The sequence below is a fragment of the Pogona vitticeps genome, chromosome 5 (assembly GCF_051106095.1).
Source record: "Pogona vitticeps strain Pit_001003342236 chromosome 5, PviZW2.1, whole genome shotgun sequence".
In the NCBI taxonomy this organism is placed as follows: Eukaryota; Metazoa; Chordata; class Lepidosauria; order Squamata; family Agamidae; genus Pogona; species Pogona vitticeps.
This window is the reverse complement of record NC_135787.1, coordinates 137,172,922-137,188,197: the sequence shown is the minus strand read 5'-3', so window position 1 is coordinate 137,188,197 and position 15,276 is coordinate 137,172,922. Positions and strand designations below refer to the sequence as shown.

At 35.7% G+C, this 15,276-nt stretch overlaps 1 protein-coding gene across 48 annotated transcripts in view; it reads right to left on the bottom strand.

Annotated features, from left to right (window-relative positions):
* Positions 1–2,858: 2,858 nt before the first annotated feature.
* NRCAM (neuronal cell adhesion molecule) overlaps positions 2,859–15,276 on the bottom strand; it is a 182,152-nt gene continuing 169,734 nt past the window's right edge. For 38 of the 48 annotated variants that reach the window (XM_078376841.1, XM_078376838.1, XM_078376850.1 and 35 more), the window contains one exon: positions 2,859–3,983. In XM_078376841.1, coding sequence (XP_078232967.1) covers positions 3,746–3,983 — 238 coding nt within the window. In that variant the 3' untranslated portion in view covers positions 2,859–3,745. Of the gene's footprint in view, positions 3,984–7,783; positions 7,835–7,988; positions 8,143–9,537; positions 9,600–15,276 lie in introns of those variants that run through there. The other 10 variants (XR_012087405.2, XR_013537021.1, XR_013537025.1 and 7 more) reach the window with 3 other exon arrangements.

Genomic DNA, 15,276 nt, shown 5'->3' with positions numbered 1-15,276 from the left:
TTTGGCGGATCGCCCAGCTGCGTCCCTATCTTGATGTCGGGGCCCTCACCACTCTGGTCAATGCGCTTGTAGTCTCAAGATTAGAGTAGTATCCTCCCCTAAGGTCATGCTTTTAAAAGCATTTAAGGATATCCTCCCCATGTGCTAGTTATGGATTTGGGTTATTTGTTCTGCCATCATTTGAATTTTATTGCTGCTGGTTTAATTTATTGGTGTTCATGCTGGTCTTTTTTGTGCAATGTTTGGTTGGCCAGGGTTAATTTTTGTATATTTATTGTTGACTGCCCAGAGTAGTGCTTGTCACTAAGTCCGGTATTAACAAAGTATTTTAAATAAATGAATGAATGAACAAATGAAGGAACAAACAAATGAATGAATTCCAAGATCTCCCAACTATTCTTTTTTTTTCTCTTCACTTTCTTGTATCAGAATCTAGGAACTGACAACCTGATGATATACGGTACATGTTATGTGTAAGTGGGAGAGTGATGTGCTGAGGCTCAGGCCACCTTCCACATCCTCCATGGGGGTTGTCTGTGGGGTAGGAATGACCACTGAGAGAGGAGCATGGTCCAAACTGATGAGATCTCTATCATTGGAAGGTTGATACCCCAGATGTGGCTGCAGCAGGGGCCCCATCCACATCAGAAAACAGAAAAGAAGGCATTAAAGAAAAAAAATTACAAGCAAAAATCACAAGGTAACAGGCCTTGTCTTAGCAGCATCTCTACTACCTCTCAGGCAATGAAAACATAATGAAATGACATGGGGCACAAACTTAAATTAAAAGTGATTCAAGTCCTCCACATGACCTTTCTGTCATTCTACAATCTGTGATCAGATTACCAACACAGCAGATAATCTTTAATGTGTTCCCACAGAGCAGCAATTGCAGAGGGGAGAGGCATAACAGCAGTGTCTCAACCAACCAATGAACCCACCCACCTACTTACCTGGAGAGTTTCTAGGAAAAATTCTACCATTATCTCATATAGAGCTATAGATGTTAATGATTTCATATTAAATGGTGATTCTGAAACCTGTTTAAAGTTATGGTGTAGAAACTGAACAGCAAGTTAAATTTTAAAACCACATTTATTTTAATACAAAAAAATGTGTTGCACCATTACAGAAGTCAACTCTGTATTTTCACATGCATGGAGAACTAGGCATCTACATTTAATTGTAAAATTATGATTTCCTGCAATATAATCATTAACTCTTGGTAGGAATGTTTTTCCTTTTGTGCTTTTCCAATCAGTGCTGCATAATTCTTTATTTTTGCTTTTGATTTCCTGGGAAAATGGGACCTAAGAAACTCTTAAATATTGGGCTGCTTATAACATGAAAATTGCAAATTGTGCTTCACGCATGCATTATATGCAACAAAACTGAGTATGTTGTGACCCAAATTCAAGCATGGATGCCATTGGAGTTTGGAAAACTCCTTGAATGTAACAGTCAACATGACCAGTGGCCATGCTGCCTGGGACATTCTGAGGATTATAGTAACAAAACAAGAACACAGAACCTTGGGACACACCCTTTGTTAATACTTGGTGGAATGTGTCAGTCCCAGTTGCTGTGCATCCTCTGTTCATTTAAGTGAAGTTTCTATAGAATTTGCACACACACAAAAATAGTTAAATATTGCGCACCAGCAGGTTTTAGTTGACTGCATATAATCTAAAGTCCTGCAGCAAGAGGACTGAATATTGCTTTAACAAAATTGGTAGATGCTTTTAAAAACCATGCACTTCATTGGCTAGAGTACTTCTTACACAGTACAACAAAAGCATTTTTTAAAATTTTTTAACACCTAGAAGCATATAGCATCTACACTTTAAGTGTATGTACAAATTCAACAAAATATCTACATATAAAAAGCTTACTTAAAATTAAACTTGATGCAAGTTATGAAAAACCAATTTATTGGCAAATGAAACTGAGCATTCCTTCAACCATAGGTTGTCATATAAAATTTCGTATCTGGAGGTAAATCATTTCTGTGATATAGATAGATGTGTGCGTGTGTGTGTGTGTGTGTGTGTGTGTTTGTGTGTGTGTGTGTGTGTTGGGAAGAAGTAACTTTCTAATAGATGTTAGTGAACATGTGTGACTAACCTTTGCCTTTGTCACATGAATTAAATGGTGTAGCTCTTCAGTAGCAATCTATATACCGCTTCACAACAAGCATAACAGTAAAAGATGCACCACAGGAGTTGTGAGGACATGGAATTTTGGGAAAGTAAATGAGATTTGTGAGCAAGATGCCTTTGTATATTATGATGAGAACTTCTGAATCTCCCTGTGTTAGCAAAATATGCTAAGTCAGCCATTTTCCCATAAAATACGTAAGGCCATGAAAATGAGTTGTATTAGCTTCTCTATAGTTTATCTCCATAAAGGAAAAAAGAAAGAAACCTCAATGAACTTTGTATAATTGAAATAGGAACTTGTCTGTATCAAACCAATCTGGGCATTCAAAAATAATCACATTACTTTGGCAATGATGACAGTTCATTACTCATGCACTATTGTACAAAAGGAGTAAGGACACAAGCCACTGGGAACATTTCCTTCACAAGCTGCATGAAAATGTATAAAGTAATATATAAGTAGTTGTTCTGGGTTTTTCGGGCTCTTTGGTCATGTTCTGAAGGTTGTTCTTCCTAATGTTTCGCCAGTCTCTGTGGCCAGCACAGATGCCAGCCACAGAGACTGGCGAAACGTTAGGAAGAACAACCTTCAGAACACGGTCAAAGAGCCCGAAAAACCCAGAACAACCATTAGATCCCGGCCGTGAAAGCCTTCGCGAATATATTACAGTAATATATAAGTACTTTTGCAACTTTTCATTTTAGTTAAATTGTGAATGTTCCCAGTGGGTTATGGCCAACTACTCTACATTATGGAATGCACACTGTTTAAAGGCACTATATATATATATTTTGCCCTGCATGTTCGTGGAATCTTTTTTAAATCTCCTCTGAAGATTTTACTTCCATAACTGTACAAATTCCGAAATGCATTACAATGCATATTGTTGTATGCCCTAACAAGAAGAAAAATAAGAAAAACATACATTGGGTGTCAAAAATAGAACACTGTACCGCAGTAATACTTGGTAGATTAGGCTATAAAACAAGAGAAGCAGAGTAGGTATCAGAATCTCAGTAAGCATCAGCAAATGCAAGTGTCATACTTAAAAGTAATTTATCAATCATATACTGTACATACTGTTCCTAACTGTCTTGCAAAAAGACATAATGATAACTAGACATTAAGTCACCAATTTCACAACAATGTCCACAAAGACATTGAAGTTCTATGTAATACTACTATAACACTCTGACAATGAAAATGGACTTGATATCCAGGGATTCAATTGAGGACTGCATAACCAAGTATCAGAATAATTTATAGTGGCATAACTGGCTTTATCTGGAAAGTATGCAGCGTTTTTGCATGCATTGTATTCTCCATATACACAGATGATATTGCTCTCTTTTAGTTTTGTTAAAAAAAGGCAAGGTCTGTGCAAAAAGGTTTCCAGTTTTGTGTTCCGATTCATACTTACTGTTGTTAAAATTATGTAACTGTTTCATCTATGTGTACTTAGAGTATAAACACTTTGCTGCGTAGAATGTATGTTTTCTTCATATCTGTAACATGGGGAAGATGTACAAGTGCTTGGGGAAAAACCAAGGGCAATGTTGTTGGAATGGGGCAGAGTTTCTTTTAACTAGACAAACGAATTCATTGCGTTAACAGGGGAAGGAGCCTCAGAGCTTTCATTTCCTTCTGCGGGTTCTTTCTCTTTTTTACCACTGTATTGTCCAATAAAGGAGCCATCCTCATTGAACTGACCATTGACTCCTTCTCCATAGTCAACTAAACTATCATCGCTGTCTTCTTTTTTCACAGTTCTGTCTGAAGGTGTCCTGCTTCCTTTTTTAAGAGGCTTGTGGTCATCAGCATCACTGAAAAAACAAAGGTGTTAATTTTTTTAAGTATTCAAGATGGAGTGAAATGAAAGTGCAAAAGAAGTCATGCATGCAATTTTTTGAAAATTATGTGTGGCCCCACAGTCCTTTAGTAAACTCAATCATGTGGTGGAGACAAAATTAATACAATGGAACAGATATGGATATGATGCAGTAATGGTTTAAACACAGGGTAACTTCAGCAGTGGAAGTACATTTTCCCCATCGTGCATGGCGTCGTACTGACAAAAGTTTCAACTCCCAATTTTGAAGCAGTATTTATAAAAATGCAAGCATTTGGGAGGGCCTTTTTTCCTCAAATGGGAAGCTTATGATGTGCTGTGAAATTAGTCTGTTAAACATCTTAATTCTTGATTCCTGAATATGAGTGAGGAATGAATTTGATTAAACAAAAAACACGTATCCTCCCCATTATTAGGAAGTATCATAAACAAAGCATTGTTTTTGAAATAATTTGTTACATTACACATTCAGCAGGTTTGAAATATTTAACCTTACCTTTCAAGAGACCTATATATTCCATTAAAAGGATGCAGAAGAAACAAATGAAAATAGCCTAAGAAGAAAAGCAGAGTCCATATCCTGATAGTGATCAATATTTAGTCAAATAAGAGCCAGTGCTTAATTTGCCATAAATGTAAAGGAACTAAAGTTCTGGTTTAATAGAATTCATGACTCATTAGCAGTTTTGGAGAAAAATGGTGCCTAGTCCTTAACTTTTCTGGAAATAAGTACTGGCAACTATAGAAAGCATGGTCTTGGTGCTTGATGACTACATCCAATAAGGAGAACATTTACAAATGTTATGATTCCCTGTGCACTGATAGCAATTCCTACACTTTATCAGTCCATACCAACATCCTGTTACTCCAGTCACAAGAATGAAAGTGGGCAACATTTTGCTGGAACTACATCTACAATAATGTAGTTTAGCATTAAAAGGATAGGTGTATACTTAACTGGCAATTTTTAGGAATCATTTCCACATGGTTACATGTGATGCCATTGTAGCATGTGTAGGAAATCATCATGTGATTTATGCATTCATTTCTCACATGATTATGCTACATCATAAGCTTGGGAAGCTAGTATTTTCTCTATATGCTACAGAAACGCGGGAGAAAGCCATGAAGAAATCACATGCTTTAAAATATCTGGCCCGTACATTGCTACTATTCTAGCTATGTGTGAGTCACATCTAAGCTTACCAGTTTGGGAAAATAGTTTTTTTTTAAAAATCTTGCAGAATTATGCTGGTGCTATCAGGCTGTATGAACAATGATAAAAGTGAACAGAAAATAACATGAAACAGGGTACAAATGTTTTATGTTATTTTCTTTTCACTTTTATCATTGTTCACACAGCCTGATAGCACCAGCATAATTCTGCAAGACAGGCTTTTCATCCTCCCTGCAAGGTTATATAACTTATCATATACCCAGTTGCATGCTAGTTCTCAGCTAGAAAACTGGCATATGGGCATACCTTTGGAATATCTCAGAACAGGGGGAAGTGTTTGGTTGAATCCTTCAGAATTAATTCAATTCATGGTTTTAGGGCTAATTACAGTTTGTCGAAAGCCATTCAGAGCCACAGTTACACAGTGCATGGGGACCTCCCTTTGCTTCACATACAGATGCCTTATCTGATGGTATCGCTTTGTTGTCACAGCCCACCACATCTCTTGCAAAAAAAGACACCCCGAAGGGATCATTTTGGGGTGCCAATTATATATCCAGTAATACTTGTTTTGTCCTGCCTCTAAACCTTGGGCCTCTCTTTCTCTCCCCCCTCCCAACTCACTTACTCAGTCAGTCTCATTATTCTGCTTCTTTTCTAATCTCCAGTATTATCTACTCCTAACTGCCAAGCAAAGTTTAACTCTCAGTGGAAAGGAGATGCTAATAGGACAAGATGCAAAAGTGTGCCGTAGAATGAGGTAATAGTACAGCGATGGAAACTTGTGGATTCTTCACATGTTGTTGGATTGCCGTTCCCACCATGCCATATTATTGGCTAGACCGGTTAAGTGTTTGATTACAGACTAACAACATCTGGAGGCCACACGTTGTCCACAATTGTGTCTTTAGCTCACTTAAAAGCCACACCCCTTTGCAAAGTTGGTGACATCCTTGATTGATTGACTGATTGATTGTATTTTTATCCCACTCCCATTAGTGCTGAGGCACTACTTTTGGGTAGATACAACAAATATAAAACAGATGACAAAAAGACTAAAATCAAATTGCAAATAATCATAAAAGCAGATGGCGCAAAGCAATCATTTAAGAATCATATTATTTATTGTGATATATCATCTCATCATCTATATCATCTCACTTCAGAACATTTGCTGTCTGTAAAGAGATCCTGAGAACTCCCTTCACATTTCTCAATGCATCTAAGCATTTAAAATTGAACACTTAATCTTGAGGTGATAAAACAGGATTAAGGTAGTTCTTTGATTGCACTATAGACTTTTCATCCCACCAAGAGTTCTGACATAATTTTTTGCATGTTGTTCAAATTCATTGCATTGTGTCTGTCACAGCATGCTAGTAAAATACAGAGAAGAAAATGGTGTGCTGCTATTGTGCCTGACACTAGACAAGCACCTACGTTAAGGTGTGTAACCTACAGCGTTTCAGCTCAATGTGGCCTCCCCAGGGACATATGCTTGGTTCCCAGGACACCACTCTTCCCCAATTAATTTTTAAAATTTTAAAAATGGCTCAAAATGCCTTTCCATACTCTGGAATGCATGGGAGCAATTCAGACATGTTTTCAGGGAAATCACAACACCCTGGGAACCCATACACTTCTAAAATATTTCAATGTTTTTAACAAACCTCCCCCCCCCACTATAGGGCAAAAGGAGACTTTTTTGGTACCTGTCCCAATTATTATAAGAAAAATTAGGGGAGTGAGTTTGTATAAACAGATATTGTCCTGCAATGTCAGGGTTCAGTGCATGCAGCTCACAGACATCTGGAGACCGCTCACTTCATCTTAGGCAAATATGTCCTATTGCTATTCATATCATTAAAACTACTGGTACCAAAACATTGTATCTATTCTAATACATTATGAATACTTTCACTTGAAAAAGAATTAAGGCAAAAACAGTCAAGCAATGTATCACATTTAGCTTGTAGAATGATAAATTGTTTTTAAAAGTCACAAAAAATGAAAATAACAAAGGTACAGGAAGAAGCTGCTAAGCAGTTCAAAGATTGTTCACTTATACACTGAGTTCAATTTAATTCCTTAGAAAATATGCTTATTTTGCAGTATCATTTTGTCCAAACAGCAGAGTTTTTATCAATACTACCTGTTGCAAACTCAGTATGCATCCTTTATTTCCATTCATTATGACTAAAAATGCTAGCAGCTTGTCATATTAGAATATATCATCTTATCATTGCATTTAAGAAAGCCCAATAGGGTTATCTTATCCGTAATGAAGAAATAGTCTGAAACTACAACAGGTCGTTAGAAGACCAAACTGAAATAAAGTACAGTTCCTTCACCTGTTTAAAATTAATCAGGTATTTCCTTTTACATTAGATTTCATCTATGTAATAGAAACATAATGGAAACATTCAGTATAATATTGTTGAAAAACCAGGTCATAATTGCATAAATATACAAGGCAGCAATATACCATACTGGGCCTGTATGACAATGTAGACATTTAGGTGATATGAAGGTAAATCAAGACACTTTACAGGAAACATGCAGGGTGAGCATATTCATCCATGAACTTAAGTTATACATACGTCACAAGTGAAATTAATGCAACTTCTTAATCAGGTTCTTAACTTAGCCTGCATGGAAAGTTTAATGTTTTTTTTAATAGATATATAATCCAATACAAACAATGTTATTTGCTTAAAAAAATAATCATATTTGTCTCATTTGTTGATTGTAATTTAGCACAATGTTATGTGTAAGCTGGTTAGCTGTATTGTCTTTCTTTCTAGTAACTAGAAGAACATTACCATTCCTTGTTCTCCTGTGCTTCTGATCAGGAGCAAAGTCAGGCGAGACAATACAAGTGCATAGCAGTCAAGTGCCTGCCTGTACACCGCGGCAAGTTATCATATTTTAGAATGGTCTCATGTACTTGTAGTATCTGCCAATGAGGAGATCAAATAATAGGTGGAATTTGGTGTTTTTGTTCCATTCATAGGTGAACTCAACACATTTACAAGTTCTCAAAGACTGACAAATACATTCCTAATATATGAGAGAATTCAGAAGGAAATTAACCCACAATGAAAATTAAATTTGAAGACTTTAGATTAAATAACATGATAGCTTTCCAGAAACAATTCAAAAATATTTTTGGACAAAGAGATGTCACTGTTTCTTTGCCTCCAAACACAAGTGCCTTGTACTGGCTAATCAACGGAAAGAAATTTACAGTTGTAACAAAGAAGCCTGCAAATTGATGAACCACTTAGCCAAAAATGCAAATACAGATTGACTGATCTAAAGTCATCATCATCACCAACAATAATAAAGAACTATTAGCAAAAGAATCAGTATTAGCAGTAAACAGTGCTATTTGTGCATAAGTCAAATGGTTAATTACTATGAGGATAGAATTATATTTCCCTACACTTTAAGCTAGTAACATATTCAGCAAAATGTGGCTATTAAAAAGTGAAATCAAAACAAAGTAGTGTATCCTATCCCACTTTGAAGACTTCAGAAAGAAAACAATCTTAAAATCGTGTAATTGCTTTAAAACAGAACGCTCAACCCCACATGATTTAGTTTTAACAGTTTTTCTAATCTTCCATTTATATTGCCAATAGAAACATTTTATCCGCAGAAAGGAAGCACTGAAAGCTTTCATATTTTAAGCTCTAGGCAATTTAATTTGCAGTACTTATGAATATAAACAACAGAAAAAAGTCCACAGGTTGTTTCAAAACCCTAAATTTTGTTAAAAGTGGAATTAAACTAATTATAACAAACTAGAACTCTTGTTTTATACTATGCACTAAGTATCATAATATAAATGAACATGCCTTTGCAAATACAAATCAACCATGAAAGAAACATGCCATTTGGGGGAAAATGCATCAACAGTTCCAAATATTTTCTGAGCTTTTCTTTATTATTTTTATTGTGAATATCTTTATTGATCTCCTTTTCCACTGAATTTGCAATCACCCACCATAACCAAATCTAGTGGGGTAGTAAGTATTGCATAATGCACTAGAGAAGATATTTATTGCACTGGCTTACATGATTATTGTTTTATAGCACAAAATACTTTAAAAAGCTATTTAGGAAAAATATGATCAATAGTCCAAATTGTTTTAATCAGGTATGCATGTTACATAAGTATAGAGGCACTAACTTCAGAAAGTATTTGTTTTATTTATTATTGTAGAATACAGGAACTTTTTACTTCAAATAAATAAGTTCCTTTTATGAGTTTTTCTTTCATTATTTCTTCTACGTTTTTGTACAAAGTTAACCATATTCATAATCTAAATAATGAAAAAATACTTACACATTTGGTTGCATTGTTTCTCTGATTTTTCTATATGCTAGTAATGATGCAGATTCTAATGTCTGTATAATTAAGAAAAAACAAAAAACAAAACTGCAGATTTACACACACGTGTACCTGCACAGAGGTGGACACTGGTGTGAGTGCATAGTTATTGCATCTGCAAAAAAAAAAATCAGACTTGAAAACAGGGTTCTCTCTTTTTTGCATGTTAAGAAAAGAAGCAAACATAATGTTACCGTTGCAACTGCAGGAACTGTTTAGGTAGAATATCTAGAGAAGTGGTTCCCAACCTTTGGTAACCAGGTGTTCTTGGACTGCAATTTCCTTCACCACCAACAAGGTTGGGAAGCACTGATCTAGGGAATCATTCCTGAAGTAGGAATAGGTACATTTAACTTGGCATGACTTTTATATCAATTTCTGTTTTTGATTTTTGAGCTTACATGCATAGATTCAGTATTCATGGACACTGACAAATAGGAGCTCCGGCTGTGAAAAGAATGTTATGTGTTGTCAGTCAAACTGAATGGAGAGAGAACAAGGCTATCTTGAGGTAAAGAAGGGAGAGAAATCACTGCATTTCTAACAAGTATAACCGCTCATATTTCCAAAGAATGTGTCAGTCAAGGCAGTTTCTATAATCTTGCACCTTGTGTGCGCTGCAGTCTCTCCACAGAGCCAAGAGTCCTGCCTAAATAGGATATGGGGGTGTGGTGAGGGGGACCTGAGGGGGGAAAAAGACCTGGGTGTATATTCTGTCTTCCCCTCAATAATCCTAAATCACAAGAAGAGCCAATGGATTGAGTGTCTATCAATTAAAATGGCCTGATGTGAAATAATATTTGAATCTTGTTTTTGTAATAGTTGGGTAGAGGAGGAAATGCTGGCAAGAGAAGCATTTTCACATCTCTCTAGAAACTGGGAAACTGAAGTTGCAAATCTAAATCAAGAGAATTTCTAAATGGAATGTCTACGTCTATTGGAATTCTCTTTTTTGCATTCCTTCTTCTGGCTTACTAGAGGGAGCCTGGATGGGCCAAGGAGTAGACTGACCACATTTGCATCTGACTGTTTAAAGAAAAAGAGCTTGGGTACAGAAATGATAAGCATCCCTTTGCCTATTAGCAACAGTATCCCGTTACTCTTACTGTTTCATTAGTAACATTATCCATTTATTAATGTTAAGCTTCAGTTCCAAAACTAAGAGCTTCTGTACAATACTTCTGTCCATTGGCAGCTGTAGCAGCACCAATCATGTCTCCAGTATTTTGTTATCTCTAAAGTTTGAGACCTGGTAGCAAGACTGGTGCTGCTGCAGCTTCCATGCCAAGTTAATGTGGTGAACACAATGCGAGAAACCACTGAGTCTATTTACTAATGTGGAAGCAATTGGAGTACTATGGTTTGTGTTCAGATGTACTTTGAACAGAACCATTGAAGTACATGGGTTTTAAATTAACTATGAATAGATGTACATATTCTACATTGTTGTTCATTTTTTACACTACAAAATGAACTAGAGATTTCTGTGAGTTGTTGTGCAAAAAGTAACTTTTCCAAACTCTTAGCTGCAGCTGAGACTCTACAAAATACTCTGAAGTATGCTATTCAAGCTATATAACGGCTGAAATACAGTAGTAGATCACGACTACAGTAGGCTCAATGAATCAGTAGAATTATTGAAGGAGTAGATTCACCAATGGTCAGACTCTAGTTGCAGTTTAGTACTGGATTTCAGCCACCATTTACATTTCCTATTCTGATATATTATTCAAAGTTGATAATTGATTGATTAGAGAATTGTGAATCACTTTTTACCAACACACAGACAGAAAAAGGAAAATGACATAAAGCATGCAGGCATTCCAAGTAAATCTACTTTACCTATGTGATTAAGTGATGTTTGCCTACTAAGTATCTCAATAAAAGACTTAAATGATTAAATTTAAAGTTTCATCTTGGTTACACAGAGATCTCTTTCAGGGAGGATACAATGCACTTAGTCATGTACTCTTAGTTACTCCACTATGTGCTTAGTAAGATGCATTGCAAAAAATGTTTTTTCCTCTCTAATTCAAGTTTGTGTATATGTTCCCCTTCACACTGCTGTTATATTTAAAACTAAGTGCAGCTATCCAGCGAGCATATATATTGTCTCTGTTTTGCTTACACCTTTTTATTTTTGTCTTTTCTGTATTAATCATTTTATATTTAGAGATTTCTTTTTTCTTTGTTTGATGTTTTATTAGATTATTACTGAAGTTTTATTGCATGTTTATGCTATGAAATTGTAAGCCATCCAGAGTAGTGACCTGGCCCTTAGATGGGCAAGATAAATATTCATATATAGCAGAAACATTTATATATAGTATTGTTTCTCTCTCTCTCTCTCTCTCTCTCTCTGTGTGTGTGTGTGTATAAAACAGAAGTAAAGAAGGGAGAATGTCAGCAGATACATCCTTTTGAAGTGCACAACTAAAACAAGAATCTCACTGAAAAACATTTAGTCATACATATAGTGAGAAGGCAGTATGAAAGCATGCAAAGACGATAAACAATGAAGAGAGCAAGCCAGCCCCATCACATTCTGTCATCATTTTATTCATTCAAAACCAAGTCTAAAAAGGGGGAGGGTGTATGATTATATTCTGTCAAATCTAAGGGCTTTATAGGTCCCTTCCAATTCAATTATTGTATGATCCTAGTATGTAGGTAGGCTTTCTGTGAAAAAAATGTTCAGGCTCACATGGAGGGTCTATACAAAGTTAGAGTGGCCTCCCTCTCTTTGGATGTCCACTATCACGTTGTTGATGGGAAAACTGGCGGCAACAGACCGGTGCATTCTGCTTATTGCATGTCATTTCAACACACTTGCAACTGTCTTATTGGAAATGGTAAACATATTTCTACCATTTTAAAAATAAATCATTATGCCTAATGTCAAAACGTTTATGAAATTTCCTTTTACTATTTATGCAGTTTTTTTAAAAAAATACAACAGCAATTTTTTTAAAAAAGTGTTGAAAAGATTTTCTAAAGGGGATACTTCATTCTCAGGCTTTTGAAAATAAGACCAACTAGCTGACTGAAAGAAGTTCCTTCAAAACTTAAGAATATAATGTTTTAAATGCTGATTTTAAGTGTGTCAGGAGTTAATATGAATATGGAACAACTACAGAGGAAATATAGAGTTCAGAAAACATATATTTCATTGTGAGACAAAAGGATTACACTGGCAAATTCAATCAATTACTTGCAATCTGCAGGTATTAAAGCCAGTTTTAACAGTCTAGAAAATTAAGGAAGATTTAAATGATGAGTTATTCTCATTAAAAGCTGAACTAATGTTGCAATGTAAGATTATTTAATTAACAAATCCAACTACATTAAATTCTTTCATAAGCTCATTATTTTCTTTACTTTTATAAGTTTTATGAAAGAAATAGCAAACTTGATGGTAACAGATGAAATATACGACAAAGTGAGAAGATGACTATGAAGGTCATAAGGAAACTGAAACTAAAGAATATTTGAAACAAAAGCAATATAATTAAATTATGTGCCATGAAAAGTTGTATGTATTCATAAAATAATTTGTTGCATCTTCCTAAATGCATTTGATTATTTGCTACCAGGTAGATACAATGAAAACTTAAAATGTATAAATAAATTTGAGTGTGCTTATGAGAGAGCCACAAAGTATGGTATGCAGTACAGTGGCCAACACAATCCAGTAAAATTGTTTCACAGATGACATGCAAAATAATCTGAAGTATAATTAGTGATACATTCAGATGGTAAATGCTTCATTTTCCCACTGCAACCAGCAAGAAAACCATCAATATAAAGAAAGGACACCTGATCAAGAGGTACAAATCAGCAAGAAGACCATGATGGAATGCTGTTGTGTCATTTTGTGGAAATTTCACAGGGTGTACATAATCTCTAGTTTGTTTAATTATGGAAAACATTTCCTTAATCACTGAATGGAAGGTTCTGCACAAACTTCTTGTACTTTTCCTCCTTTTTGGCTAGGACACATTTATAATAATAATAATAATTACATGTCAAGTCAATTCTGACATGGCATTCCTTTTTAGAGTTTTCCAGGTAGCAAATACTCAGAAGTGGTTTATCATTCCCTTCTTTTGGGACTGTGCAGCTTGCCCAAGGTCACATAGACTGGCTCTACTTTGCAGGAAGCACAGTGGGGAATCGAACTTCCACTCTCTGGCTCTGAAGCCAAATACCTAAACTACTAATCTGTCCAGCCATAATTCTCATGAAAAGAAAAGAGCCCTGATTTAGACCAAACACCTACCTAGTATTGTATCCTGCTTACCCAATGGTCCACTAGCTGTGTACAGGAAGCCTACAAGTAGACATTCATGCAGTAACACACTCTCAAGCGTTGGAAATAATACATTGCTCCCATGACTAGTAGCCACTCACACTGATAAATTCTATGAATTTTTCTAATCCTCCCCTTTAAAATCATATTAGTGGGGATCGTAAGTACTTTCAATGGTAACATATTTAAAGGTTTGAATATGCACTATGTGAAGAAGTACTTTTTTATTTTTCCGAGACCTCTTACTATTCTTCTTCCTTGGATAAATCTACAGTCTAGTACATTATTCTGTATATCTCAGTCTACATCATTAAAACTCTACACTAAATTATCTTCCTCTCTCCCCCTCCTCCGCTGCTGATTGGGAATTAAAAATCTGTCCAATACAGATAGCAAACTGCTCAGTTACTTGTTTTTCTAATAAACCTAAGCAGTGACCAGAAGAGGAAGATGAGATTGGGTTAAGGGAAAAAGATTCTTCAAAATTAATCTCATTTTTAAAATTTATCATGACAAGAATCATGAAAAGAACCCTAATGAGATCAACTGTTGTTGACTGGAACTATAAAAGAATGTGATGCGTATTTTGCTTCCTGAGAAAGACATGTATCAGAAGTCTCCTCTTGGCATACTGGATTTCCTCTGAATGCTGTCCCCTTTCCTAATGCAGACATGGAAGGTAGTGCAGAAATGTATCTTGTTTTAAGAGGGAACTGATAGGACACGGGATATGTATTAAAACAGTAAAGAAACCAGCCTGAGCAATGGAGAGATTTCTTCTGTTGTATAAAATCCTTGAAACAGTCTCCAAATAAAGTTACACCACTACATATAAGGATACACTGCCTTCATTTCATATCTAGGTTTAAAAGATAACTACTTACATAGCTAGGCAACTTTTCTACTGTGAGATCTGATATGTTTTTAATTGTGCATATGAGACCCATGGGCTGCATCATGGATACAATTAGCAGCAGTTTTAACAAAATGTGCATCCTTTGTTTGCTTGAAGATGAACTCTGTATTTCTCCTCTTATTGCATACTCCTTTTCCAACCAAAGTAATAAAGCATTAGAAGCATAGGCAAAATAAAGGGAGACTCATAGATGGACTGCAGCTAACCTGAATGATCTTCCAGTTGAAGCCTCAACTTTTCTATCAGATGGGTCTTTAGGATCAGAGCTCCAAATAACAGAGATGGGTGATTTACAGTTCCCCATGATGTCTGTAGTATCTACTTGGGGTAAAATCTCTACAATATGCCTTTGTCTGTTAGAAGAGGATACTGTTTGTGCCTAATTGCTGGAGCTACACACTTTACACTGGGGGTTGTTCCAGATTCTGCATATCAGCTCCTGAACAGCTGAATGGACAGAAGGGATTTA